Source organism: Tupaia chinensis, unplaced genomic scaffold (genome assembly GCF_000334495.1).
Source record: "Tupaia chinensis unplaced genomic scaffold, TupChi_1.0 Scaffold000231_1, whole genome shotgun sequence".
Taxonomy (NCBI): Eukaryota; Metazoa; Chordata; class Mammalia; order Scandentia; family Tupaiidae; genus Tupaia; species Tupaia belangeri.
In genome coordinates, this window is record NW_006159706.1 from 3,420,710 (window position 1) to 3,434,371 (window position 13,662).

The 13,662-nt window shown below is 44.1% G+C and overlaps 1 protein-coding gene across 2 annotated transcripts in view; it reads left to right on the plus strand.

Annotated features, from left to right (window-relative positions):
* The window catches only part of GTF3C1 (general transcription factor IIIC subunit 1), a 91,441-nt gene that overhangs the window by 14,029 nt on the left and 63,750 nt on the right, over positions 1 to 13,662 (plus strand). For both annotated transcript variants that reach the window (XM_006148255.3, XM_006148256.3), the window contains exons 5-6: positions 754 to 850; positions 5,550 to 5,673. In XM_006148255.3, the coding sequence (XP_006148317.1) occupies positions 754 to 850; positions 5,550 to 5,673 (221 nt within the window). The remainder of the gene's footprint in view (positions 1 to 753; positions 851 to 5,549; positions 5,674 to 13,662) is intronic.

The following is a 13,662-nucleotide window of genomic DNA, read 5'->3' on the forward strand; positions in this document are numbered from 1 at the left end:
CTCCCTCCCACCTCCCCCTCCCTCTCTGGTCAAATTAAAATAAGTAAATAAATAAAGTTCTAAAAAAAGAAACCAGGGCTTCAGAACAGAGAGGAATCAGAATGTAGCAAAGAGAATACTGGGTTTAGTGGAAGAAGACTTAGATTTACATCTTGGGCCTGAACCCAGAAAATCTTTTCATTTCTTTGTGAAATAATCCCTGTCCTCCTTCACTAGGTGATTTACAAGGCAATACATATAGTACTTCCTAAACTGTAAGGTATTATAAAAGTGTAAGACATTATCAAGAATCATTTCATTAAAGTTTTGGCCCTAGTCTGTACACTACCACTGGTTTGAAGGCCTTGGTCTTGTATCCGAACTGTTGACAGCCATTGTCTCCAGCTATAAAATGCAGAAGTCAGATTGAATGATCTTTGAGACATAAGACCAAGGTCCTGTAGTCTGCTATGGTGTTATTTTTGCCCGTAACATCATTTTTTTCTTTTTGGAGAGGTTTTTGTTACAAGGTGTGTGTGCTTGCCAGGGGCCATGCTGCAATCCCTTCTCCCTTCTCCTCTTGGGATCTTGGGCACGCATGGACACGGTGTGAGTCTAATCCATCGGGCCCGGGATTTGAACCGTGGTCGGCTACATGGGGGTCCAGCGACATAGCCATTATGCCAACTGCTGGTCTCTGTCCTTTACATCTTTAAAAAGCAGTCTGTCTTCTGCAGTAGGTTTGCAAAATGAACCCTTGGGCATTTGTTGCAGGAGGAGCAAATACGACGTCCTGATGGAGAAGCTTTCAGCTATGCTGAGCGCGCGGAATAACCGGATAGAGACGCTGGGAGTGCTGAGGGAAGAGCTGGTGAGCTGCTCGGGGCTTCCTTATGCTGGGCTCACACGATCTGTACCTTGGGGCACTCGTTGGGTGTCAATTCATGGATTGCAACCCACTACCTATTATGAACTTGAAACAAATGGATTTTACTTCATTTTCCAGAATGAGAAAGTGCTCAGTTCATTTAAATTCTTGCTCTTGACTGACTTTCATTTTCTCCCTGGGTTTGCTCGAGGACCTGCTATCAAAGTCGATACAGAGTGCTGTATCTCGGCATGTAGATTTACTTCTATAATCAAGCTTGTAATTTTGTCCTCAGTAGTTTTGTATTGAAATAACAGTGACAGACTTGAGAAGGAGGTGCATCGGCTCTGGGAGAAAAGCAGTTAATGTCTTGCTTCACTTTCGGGCCCTGCAGGAGTAGAGGTAGAGATAAAGTGGGTGCAGGAGGAGGGAAGTGAGGAGGAGATGCTGTTCCATGCTTAATAAATACCTCAATAATGTCTGACCTGAACAGTTTGCGGTGGTAGTGAGGAACGAACGAACACTTGAAATGGGAGGAAAATAAGATTGCCCTATAGGTTAGGTTAATCGGAGAACCTAAAACTGAAAATTCAAAATCTAAGTTTTTCTTTGCTTTTTGTTTTTACTTTGTTATAGAGCATGTGTGCTCACTAGAGAGAGTGAGTGAGAAAGTACCCCTTGAGGGGATAGCCATGCTGCAAATGCACCTGGCATGATTTTGAAGCTGCCAGGTCTGAGTCTTGAACCACACAGTTGTCTCTGTGAGATCCAGCTGCCTTAACCACCACACCACTTGGCTGGTCCCAAAATCAAGTTTTTGGGATACTAGTAATTAGCCCCCAAAGGGATGTGGCCTTTCCTCTGATTCTAAGACAAGGGCAGTCCTTGTTTGTCTCCCCGTGTTGCATCCATGGAGCTCTAGCATCAGGTTTCGTTGTTTGTATTTATGTGTGTTAGGGGAAGGTTGTCTTCCTCACTGCTAGGTTCACTGCATGCCTATTGCTTGCCCAATGATTCTGTTAAAGCAAAGGTTATAAGGTGGAGGCTATGGGTCAGTCTTGGGCCATTAATATTATAACTTCGACAATTTTTTTTTTTAATTGAGATTTCACATAAAAAGTCAGGTTTCCAGCTTTCTTTGAAAACTCTGAAGCTGTGGCAAGCCTGGGCCTGTGGTTTCTCAGGAGAGCATTTGGCTGCAGCTAGTCATGTGCTAGCCATGCCCTCCCCCCACATAAACAGTTTCCCTGCTTCCTGTCATCTCCTGGACACCAGGGCATAGAGACCATGCTCTTAATCGTCATTTGTGCACTGCTGTTCATGGTTGAAGAGAAGGTTTCTCTGTATCTTTCTCAGACATGGAAAATAAAGGGTAGGCTGAGAAGGCCTCTTTGAAGATATCCTAGTAGAGATGATTAAAATCCCCACCCGCTTTGGGCCAGCTAGGCATGATGGTTAAGGCAGCTAAATCACACATAGCCATCTGCATGGCTCAAGTCCCAGACCCTGTGGCTTGAAAAAACATCCTGGGCACATGTGCATGTGTACCCAAAATCCTAAAGGGAAAAATGGAAGAGAAGGGATTGTGGTTGACCATCCTCTCTAGGGGTTGCTTTCTCACTTTACTTTTTTCTCTCTCTCTGGTGAGCACATGCACCCTCTAGCAAATGAAAATTTTAAAAATCTCCACATGCTTAAATATCTGACCACTTTGTTCATTTATACTGCTTGTCCAGCACATGCAGCTGGAAGCCCTCTGCCTACTGAGTCACTCATGACAGGAAGATGGAACTAAGCCCATCTCAGGTTAGCTATGGACTATGCAAGTAACAAGATTTGACCGTTACAGGAAATTCTGACATGTCTTCATTTAGCAAATACTTAAGTGAGTGCCTGTGCTAAGTCAGAACAATATAAAGATGACAAAGATGGATGTAGATTGCAAGTCTCACGCTGTCATGGAGCTGTCTGGTGGGAGGGGCAGCATGTGAGCGCTCACCTCGCAAGGAGAATCGGAGCTCAGTGAAGGGAGACGGGTGCTTTCTTAGAGAGCTGGAGAGAGCGTTTACAACTGAGCTGGGCTTTCCCTCAAGTACACCGGAGGGAAACAGCCTTTAGATCAAGGAGAACCTCCAGGCCAGCAGTTGTGTGGGAGGTTATAGAATGTTTTTCAAGATAATCCAGAGAGTAGTCAGTGGCTGTGTGCTGGAGATGCAGCCAGAAAGGAACCTCTGGGGCCAGAGCAGAAGGGTGCTCAGTTCCAGGCCGAGGAGCGGGGCCTTTAGCTTTTACACTACAGCCTTAGGAACTGCTGGTGGCCGTGTGTGTTTAGAGAGGGCACAGCAAGAGAAGAATGTTCAGGAAGATGAACCCGTGAAGAGGAGATTGGAGGTGGGAGTCGAGGTATCACTGTTGCCTCAGGCTGGGTGGATGGATGCGCACGAGACTTGAGTTGTTAGCAGGACGTGGTGACTGAACCAGAAGGCGTAGGTGGATGAAGGAGGAGGATCTCGAGGTGAAGCCCTGTTGGGGCTTGAGTGGCTGCCACTCACAGAGTTAAGCTGGAACTCAAGGCGGGCTCCACAGGGCAAGGACTGCGCCTGTTTGCTCACTGCCTCACCCTCACTGTGAGGACAGCGCTTGGCCACGGCAGACCCCAGTCAATATTTGTTGAATGAGCATTTGAATACAGTTGAGAGTTCGGACAGGGGAGTGAGTTTGGTCAAGGAGGAGGTACATGTCAAATTCAGTTGTTAGTTTTTATTGAGTCTGAAGATCTGGGACATTCCTCCTGGGGATCTCTGGCCAGCACCTTGACATACAGGGATCAGAGAGAGCTGAGCAGAGAGTAATTAGCTGCCGAGGTGGTGGATCCATGAATATGGATGCTGTTTTTCTGGGGGACAGCTCCTGCTGCTGCTTTCTCTTTTTGCTGGGCAGATTGTGCAAGTCCTTGATGGCAGAACCCAGAAGGCAGGACTTCGTCATCCTCCCTCGCTGTGGGAATTCTAGGGCTTAGTACCATATGTCAAGGGCTGGGGTTTGATGGATGCTTCCCTGGAGGGTCTTTCCATGGTGCTGGGGGCACAGCTAGATTAACAGAGAAGCCATTTACAAGCCAGTGGCTTCGAATGGGCCATATGTGAGTCATCTGTATAGTTTGATAGCCGTATGTCCTGCCACCCTGCGGCTAGAGTGCTGGCTACTGGAGAGACAACCACACGTTTGTGGGGGCCGCAGCAGCCCGCAGAGGTTATTTTTTGTCCCTCACAGCGTTCAAGGAAACCTGGAGGACTCCGTGAGCAGCGCTTCGGTGCGTGTGTCTCCCATTGTTCAGTCTGTAACCTAGCACAGTGACAACTCGGCTTCCTAGTCAGGGGTGGCAAGTCCAATGGCAGCTGAGGCAAGGAGGGCAAAATAAATGTGCAAAATGGGCCAAGTTAGAAACATTTTTGATAGCAGTGTAGTTTAAAGAAATTAAGTTTCCTCCTAACTACCATTAGAAAAAAGCTGTACAAAAAGAGTGAAACATGGCAGCCGACCTTCAGTGTCTTTATCCAAGGGTCTGATGGAGCGTGAGGGCTAGAGCACCCGGGAGACGGGCATGCCCTGACAAAGGGGAGCAGCTGGTCCTTGGCTCCTGCTGACTTGTGGGGAAGAGCTATAACCGCCAGATCTTGGTTCTTGAAAAGAATCCAGAATCTTTTTTTTTTTTTTTAATATGCAATTTCTCACATTTCAATGTTGGCAAGTAAATTTCTTTTCAAAAAGAGACCGTGCAGAGGAAAAAGCATGGCTTGCACTGGAGACTGCCCATCGGTAACCTCTGCAACAAGGATATACTTGGGGTTGTTTTGGTTGGAGCAACTTGACAGAAATAGGAGTATGATAGGACGGATGTTCTCATTATCATTCTCTTGTAATGTCATAGATAGGCCACATTTAAAATATTTTGTTAAAAAGTCTTTTTTAATCTACTTTTCTCTGTTCTAGTGCCTATGGGATGGGGTGTGTTTTTTAATAATTAATGGTCTAAGGGCTGGCAGGTGGCGTGATGGTCCAGGCACTGGACCCTTACTGGGTGGACTTTCCAATAGGTGGCATGGTGGTTAAGGTGCCGGATGCACCCACATGACCAACAGCAGTTTGAGTCCCAGACCTGGTGGCTTGCTTTCTCATTTCCTTCTCTTTTTCTCTCTCTCTGGTCAAATTTAAAAAGTAAATGAATGAGTAAATAATTCTTTTTTTAAAAAAAAGAAAAGGTATCAAGCAGTAAGTTCTTACACTGTACACCCTTTCAGGGATTCTTCAGGCAAATCTCTTTTCTTTTTAAATAATTATTTAATTTTATTTATTATTATTATGTTTTAATTTGACCAGAGAGAGAGGGAAAGACCTCAAGCTGCCAGGTCCAAGACTCAAACTGTTGGTTGGTCGTGTGGGCATCCAGCACCTTAACTACTAGACCACCTGCTGGTCCCAGGCAAATCTCTTTCAAAGGCAGAATCAAGCTGCTGTGGATCTTGTTATGTCCCCTTGAAGACATAGCTTGGCGGTCTTTCCTCCTCAGCACGTCAGAGGTTCCCCATTCAAGCTGATCAGTTCATTCAGGTTGGGCACTTGTGTTCATTTGCGTGACTCTGTAGTAGTTTCAAACACCTTGCTTGTACCTAACAGTAGCTTTTAAATCATGTTTTTGCAGGGGCTGTGTGAAAGGACATTTAAGCGTCTATACCAGTACATGCTGAATGCCGGACTGGCCAAGGTGGTGACTCTTCCCTTACAAGACATTCACCCCGAATGTGGACCTTGTAAGACAAAGAAAGGTAAAGGCCAAGTCTCAGCTCTGCTCTTGGCTGGCAGGATGGCTTTCTCTTCCCTCTTCTAAGCTCTAGCCTTTCGTATCATTCTGCCCTGTGGTGTGATGATTTCATGCATTTCTTCAACTTCTTACTCCTCAGCGCGTGACTCAGAGCTGCTTTATATCGAGGGCCTCCAGATTGCTGAGCAGAAGCAGCTCTGACTTCAGCTAATACCTCTACATGGGCACTTCCCAATGTGTTAGATTCATGGTGTCTACAAAACAGCCCATCTTTTCCTTCTGAAACTGAGCAGCTCTTCACTCTTCTTTTTTTTTTTTTTAACTTAATTGTTTTTATATGCTATAGAATGTGTAGCATATAAAAGCTTGCCAGAGAGAGGAAAAGAGAGAAAGCACATCTTGAGGGAATGGCCATGCCACAATCCATTTTCTGGATTTTGGGCATGCATGTACATGGGCCTGGCATGTTTTTCTTTATTCATTCATTCAGTCAGTCATTCATTTTAATTTGATTAGAGAGAGACAGAGAGAAAGGGGGGAAGTGAGAAAGTAAGCCGTCAGGTCCGCGACTTGAACTGCAGTCAGCCATGTGGGAGTCCAGTGCCCTCAACCACCACGCCTCCTGCTGGCCCTCCTGGCATGTTTTTCAAGTTGCTGGGTCTTGGACTCAAACTACATAGTTGGCTATGTGGATCAAGCCGCCTTAACCCTGCTAAGCGGACTGGGAATCAAGCCCAGACCTTCTATGTAGTTCTAACCTGTAGAACACAGCTTAGCAGCACACATCACTGTTATTAGAGAGAGAGAGGGAGAAAGCACCCCCTGTGGGGCATGATCACACCATAATCTATTCTCCATTTCTGTAACCTGTTGGTATTTTTGGCACACACACACATATATGCCACTGGGTCCAGGACTTGAACTGTGGGTGTCCAGTGCCTAACCACCACGCTACATGCTGGCCCTGAATTTGAACCCTTTTTTAAGAAAGTGAAACCAAGGGACCCAGCAGGTGGTATGGTGGTTAAGGTGCTGGGCTCCCACATGGGTGACTACGGTTCAAGTTCCAGACCCAGAAGCTTAAAAATCATGCCAGGTGTGTGTGCATGCATGTCCAGGATCTTGGGAGGAAAGTGAAGGAGAACTGGGGACTGATTTCTCATTTTCCCTCTCTCTTTCTCAGACAAACACATATGCCTTATGGCAAAAAACCTTTAAAAAAAAAGAAAGAGGGACCAGCAGTTGGCGTAATGGCTATGTTGCTAGATTCCCATGTAGTTGACCGCAGTTTGAGTCCCTGACCCAGTGACTTAAACTCACACAGGGTGCATGTGCGTGTGTGCCCAAGATCCTGAGAGGAGAATGGAGGAGAAGGGATTGCGGCTTGGCCATCCTCCCGGGGGGTGATTTCTTGCTTTCTGTCTCTCTGTCTCTCTCTGTCTTTCTGGCGAGCACACATGCCCTATTGCAAAAACCTCTCCCAAAAAAGAAGAAAAAAAGAAAGAAAGAAAGTGAAACTCAGGACAGTAGAAAATAAAACTAAAAACCTTCCTAAGTTTGGGACCAGCAGATGGTGTCATGGCTACATCACTGGACTCTCACATGGCCAACCGCAGTTCAAGTCCCAGACCCAGTGGCTTGAAAATCATGCCATTTGCATGTGTGTTCATCCCCAAGATCCTGGGAGGAGAATGGAGGAGAAGAAATTGTGGCATGTTCATCCCCCTTTGTGGGGGTAATTTCTTACTTTCCCTCTCACCATGCCTGTCTCTGTCTTTCTCTCTCTCTTTCTCCCTTTCTCTCTAATGAGTGCACCTGCTCTAAGGCAAAACCTCTTTAAAAAATGTAAGTTCTTTATCTTTCTCTGATCTTAATCTTTATCCCATGCTGTTTACACCTCCTATATCATTTTGAAAGTGGAGGTTGGGAGCCTTTGATAAAAGATGATCATAAATATATGCATTAATCTTCATTCTGTTCAACTTCTACTATAGTGATGATAAGGAATATAAAAAGAATAAATCCATAGGGACCAGTAGTTGGCATAATGGCTATGTCACTGGACTCCCATGTAGTTGACCACTGTTCGAGTCCCGAACCCGGTGGCTTAAACTCAGGCCGGGCACGTGTGTGTGCGTGCCCAAGATCCCAAGAGGAGAATGGAGAAGAAGGGATTGTGGCATGGCCATCCACCCTGGGGGGTGATTTCTTGCTTTCTGGCAAGCTCACACACCCTATAGCAAAAACCTCTCCAAAAGTAAATATATAAATAAATAAATCCATAAATACAAAGAGAATAACACAGGAAGTGATAGCAGAGAGAGCTGTCGACAACATTTGGGTGCCCAAAGGCAGGTGAACAAATGGTAACTGACTGAGCAGTCTGGGAAAGCTAAGTGCCTGCGAAGAGTGATAGCTAAGAATTGACACCTCGAACTGAAAACAAACTAAAACTTGGGAGATTTCCAGGAGGCTTGAGAACAGAAGTGTGGACGGCTCTAGAAATGAGAATTGGTTGGCAGTTTGTGTGAGAGGAAGTTGTACCCGAGTCCTCCCCTATTTTGCATAGCTTTATAAGAAGCCATTCTCCACAAGCCTGGGAATTATAAGAACATTCACCAGAGGGTTTCTGGACTCAAAGACGGAAGACCTGGCATTTAACAAAGCCTGTGATGTGTGACAGTCTCCACAGGTCTTCCTGACTTGGCTGCCTCTTGGTGTCATTTGGGGTGTACATCCTCAAGTAGCTTCCTAAATGGGAACCTGGGCTCTCAGAGCTGCTGGCTTCTAGGACTCTGATAGCCAGAATCACATGTCCTTAGACCAGAGAATGCATGTCCAGGAGAACATAACTAGGAGATGCCTTAGTATTGGACTCTGAAGGCTGCTCCCAAACTTCAGGTAGTTGGAAATTAAAACTAATAATTGAAACTAACAGATAATCTGCATCTGCTTTCAAATAAGACATCTCTGAATTAGAAATATTATTCTGTCGCTTTCTGGTAGGGTGACCTTTAGCGAGACCTTTGCCCTCTACACCTTGTCTTGATCGTCTGTAAGTAGTAGTACCCTCTTCCCTGGATGTCGTGAGGCTTACAGCAGAGCAGGGCCAGACTGGCGCTGTCGGCCAGATCACAATGCCTTTATTAAGTTAGTTACTTACATTTAAAAATTGGACATTTTCACTAAGGAAGTCTGACTTAACTTCTCTATACAAATTAAGTTAATAAACATTGAATTGCATTTCTTTAATATGAGAGATCTTCAAGAGATTAGAAAATGTGTACTGTAAAAAAACAGCATGGATTTCAAATTATTTTTACACCAAAATAAACTCGTATTTTAATTCTATTTTTCCCTGAAAATTTATTCAAGTCTTCTATTTTGGTACAAAAAACTTTGAAATTCTTGCATTTTTTTCCATAAGACACATTTTCCATGAATTTCTTGCAGATCCCTTGGTAATTGATTGGTCAGGGAGGTACTATCCTTTGTGACCACGCTCACCTTTCCCATTTAGAACTTGGATACTCTGATTCCCACTGTGCAACCCATAACCTGCTCTACTCCGATGTTGTCTGCCTGACCCTTTAAAGGTGTGTCTGTCGGTAGACTCTGCTCATCTTAAGATCTGAAGCTGGAAGAAAGAACTTCCTGGAAGAAGGAAAGGGTGGGCAAGAGAGCGATGGCTCCTTGTGTGAGATAAAGAGGACAGGCACCTAACACGATGGTAATCAGAATGTTTAGATTGTCTCTCTCTCAAACACACACACACACACACACACCCATACCCATACCCATGCAGGTGCCCTGAGCCTGTTTGTTGTTTTTGTTTTGTTTTGTTTTTTTGGGGGGGAGAGGTTTTTGCTATAGGCCGCGTGCACTCACCAGAAAGAGAGAGACTGAAAGGCAGAAATCACCTCCCAGGGGTATGGCCACACCACAATCCTTTCTCCTCCATTCTCCTCTCCGGATCTTGGGGACACTCCCGGCATGAGTTTAAGCCATTGGGTCTGAAACTTGAACCACGGTCGGCTAAATGGGAATCCATCGACATAGCCATTACGCTAACTGCTGATCCCATCCCTGAGCCTGTTCTGATAGCAGGAAGTCATGTTAGCCCCCTGGCGGTCTCTTTAGCCACTCTGTCATCTACCTGTCTGCTGCACAGGCTGGAAACGTGGGCTCATTGTCAGTCCTTCCTCACTTCCCATGTGTCTCATACCGTGTCTTGGTTATTGATCCCTATGACCTTTTTCCAGCTTGGTGGTGAGCTCCTTGAAGGCGGCTGGCTGCACCCTTTACATCCTTTGTATCCCCAGTGCCTGTGCACTGCCTACTTGAAACAGAGCAGGTGCTAAGTAAATGTTTAGCAAATTTAATTTAATTAAGTGCCACTTCAGTTACTTTCCTTGTGCAGAAGATCAGGGAAGAAAGAACGTTTTCAGGCTTTTTTTTTTTACCTTGAGCTTTGTCATTCCAGTTAGCTAAATTTACATAAAACCTTCCCTCTGAGGTATTATAGAGAAAGCTTAAATGATAAATAGAGATGATGTATTACTTAATGTAAATTCACAGGTGTGCCTGGATATTGGAGAGTCGTTTCTAAAATTCCTTAAACAAAAAGTTTGGATTTAGGCATATTTCAGTGCATATTCACTGCACAGAAAGTGGCAGTGATTTCTTTTGCAAAAAGCAGAAAACCTTTGATAGTGAAAACAATCACCCTGAACTCATCTGTTTTGCAAATTTGGATTATTTTCTTGAAATGTTTACCAGTCCTCCTGTGTTTGTTAAGTTGTGCTGAGAAAAGGAAGAGAAATACAAATTAACTTTGCAAGCTCTCAGAAAATGAAATAGTTGGAAGCAATTTACAGAAGTTTTGCTCCCTGGGGCTGATGACGAAGGTGAGCATTTAAATGAGTTTTAGGTTCAGTGACAAGGCCAACTCTAGCATTGAAGGAAAAAAGGGAGGGTAAAGTATCTGTACTTGCCTATTTGTCATGTGGACTCACTCCATAGCCATTACCTCTGACTATAAAGAATATAAACAAGTCCATGGGCCAGCAGGTGGCATGGTGGTTAAGGCACTGGATCCCAAGTGACCATTTCTGGGTTCTAGTCCTGGACCTGGTGGCTTGAAAAACACCTCAAGTGTGTACGCATGTGTACCCAAAAATCCCTAAAAGAGAATGGAAGAGAAGGGATTTTGGTGTGACCATCCCATCTGGGGGGTGATTTCTCACTTTCTCTCCCTCTGTGTCTCTCTCTGGTAAGCACACATGCCCTATAGCAAAACACTGAAATTAATAAATGTTACCTTAGGGACCAGCAAGTGGCATGTTAGTTAGAGGTGTTGGATTCCCTCATTGCTAACTGTGGTTTGAATCCCAGACCCAGCAGCTTGAAAGTTACATCAAGCATGAATGTATGAAAACCCCACATCCCCAGAGAGAAGGGGAGGAAAAGGAATTGTGGCACTGCCATCCCCAGTGGGTTGTGATTTCTTGCTCTCTCTCTCTGGTGAGTGTACACACCTTATGGCAAAGGCCTTTGAAAAATAAAGAATTAAGCTCAGCTAGCTTGTAGGACATAAGATGAATATACAAAATTCTGATCTGTTATATTTCTATATACTTGCAGTGGGCAATCTGAAAAGCATATTAAGAAAATTCTGTTCATAATAACTTTGGAATATTTTAAAGAAGTATACAATGTATATACTGGATACTGAAATGTTGAAAGAAATTTAATATCCAAGTGAAAGAAAATCTATTCATGGGTCAGAACACCTAACATTAAGATGGTGATAACTGAAGCCTGCAGGTGGTGTGGTGGTTAGTGTGCTGGACTCTCACGTGACTGACTGCAACTGCAGTTCATTCAATTCCTGGACCTGGTGGCTTTTTTCCTCGCTTTCTCTCTGTCTGTCTCTGGTGAGCATGTGTGTCTTCTAGCAAATTTTAAAGTAATGATTAAAAAAAAAGGTGGTGATAACTCCCCAAACTGGTCTGATTCAGCACAATAACTGTCAGAATTCCAGCTGACTTCTTTGACAGGTGGGCCAGCCCATGTCATGGTTAGGGCAGTTGGGTCCCACATGGCTGTGTAGTTCTAGTCTTGGACCTGGTGTTTTGAAAAAGCATACCAGGTGCGTGTGCATATATGCCCAAAATTTTGAGAGGAGAACATAGGAGAAGGGATTACAGCAGGGCCATCCTACCCACCCCCACTCCCCCATAAAGTAGAAGGAAGTGTTTCTCATTTTTTCTTACCTCTTCTTTTTTCTCTTTCTCTCTCTAGTGAGCACACCTGCCTATGGCAAATTTTCCAGAAAGAAATAAAGAATTTAATAGGCTGATTCTAAAATTCATGAGGAATTGCGGGGGACTCAGAAAGCTAAACAACCCTGAAAAGAATAAAGTAGGAAAACTCATTTCCCATTTTCAAAGCTTAACTACAAAACTTCAGTAATCAAGATAGTGTGATACTAGTTCAAGAACAGACATACAGATGAATGGAAGAGGATCAAGAGTCTAGAAGTAAAACCCTACATCTATAGTCAGCTGATTTTCAGCGAGTGCCAAGGCCATTCAGTAGGAAAGGAATGTCTGGTCACAAAGGCCATTACTCGTGATTTTGATAGGAAAGTCCAGCACAGGGAAATCTGGAGCTAGATTAGTGAGTGTTTAGGGCAGGAGTGAGGGGGATAGAGGTTTTGAGGAGTTGGAAATGTTCTAAAATGACTAGTGATAGATACACAGCTCTGCGGATATACTTTTTTTTTTTTTAGAGACTTTTGCTATAGGGCACAAGCACTCACCAGAAAGACAGAGAGACAGAAAACAAGAAATCACCCCCAAGAGAGGATGGCCATGCCACAATCCCTTCTCCATTCTCTCGGGATCTTGGGCATGCACACACATGAGTTTAAGGCACCGGATCCAGGACTCTAACCGCAGTTAGCTACATGGGAGTCCAGAGACATAGCCATTACGCCAACTGCTGGTCCCAGTCTGCAAATTTACTTTTAAAAAAGTCCACATTATGTGAGTGAATTCCATACTATGTGACTTTTGATTTAATAAAGCTGTTAAAATTTTAAATAAAAACTAAACCAAGAGACATAATAAGGTACAACAAACTGAATTACAGTCATTAAAATGGCAAAGGGGACTTTAAAAAGTTACGTAGGATGAAAGTACACAAACTAGGAATAAAGAATGAGCCATATTAAGGACGATTAAAATCCAAGAAAGTAAATATGGGTTTAGAAGTGCTTTAAAGGCAAAAAACTAGAATGAAAAAAGATGACGGATTAGAAAAAAGGATAAAGGGTGAGCATAAACATAAAAAGAATAGAAAAAGAAAATTTAATGGTGCTGGGAGAAATGATTAAAACAGTTAAAAATCTGTGAGATTTTGGGGTTTTTTTTAGAGATTTTTGCTATAGGGTGCGTGCACTTGCCTGAGAGACAGAAAGCTAGAGATCCCTCCCCAGTGGGGATGGCCACGCCGCAGTCTCTTCTTGGGCACGCATGCACACACATCCAGTGTGTTTTAAGCCGTTGGGTCCGGGACTTGAACTGCAGTTGGCTATGTTGGAGTCCAGTGACGTAACCATTACGCCATCTGCTGGTCTCAGAAATCAGCAAAATTTCTTAAAGTTAAAAGGAACAAACAAAGGTGAGTAAAGGACACTTCACTAAGCAATAAAAAGTAATTATTACCATTCATAATTAAGCTAAACAAAAATAATATGTCAGAAACTTTGAAAAGCAAGAACTTTGAAGAGGGGTGCAAACTGAAGGGCTGTAAATTCCTGGGCTGCAGTTTTTATACAAGAGCAGGGCAGCTCTCCGTGAGGTGGTGCTCAGGCACCTGCGCACTTCTTTGTCAGGAACAGGCCTTTCCCTTTGCTGCCAGCTCTCCCTCAAAAGGAAACAGCCAGCTCCATTCTGGGGACAGTGGGAGCCATTGTTCCTCCTCTCAG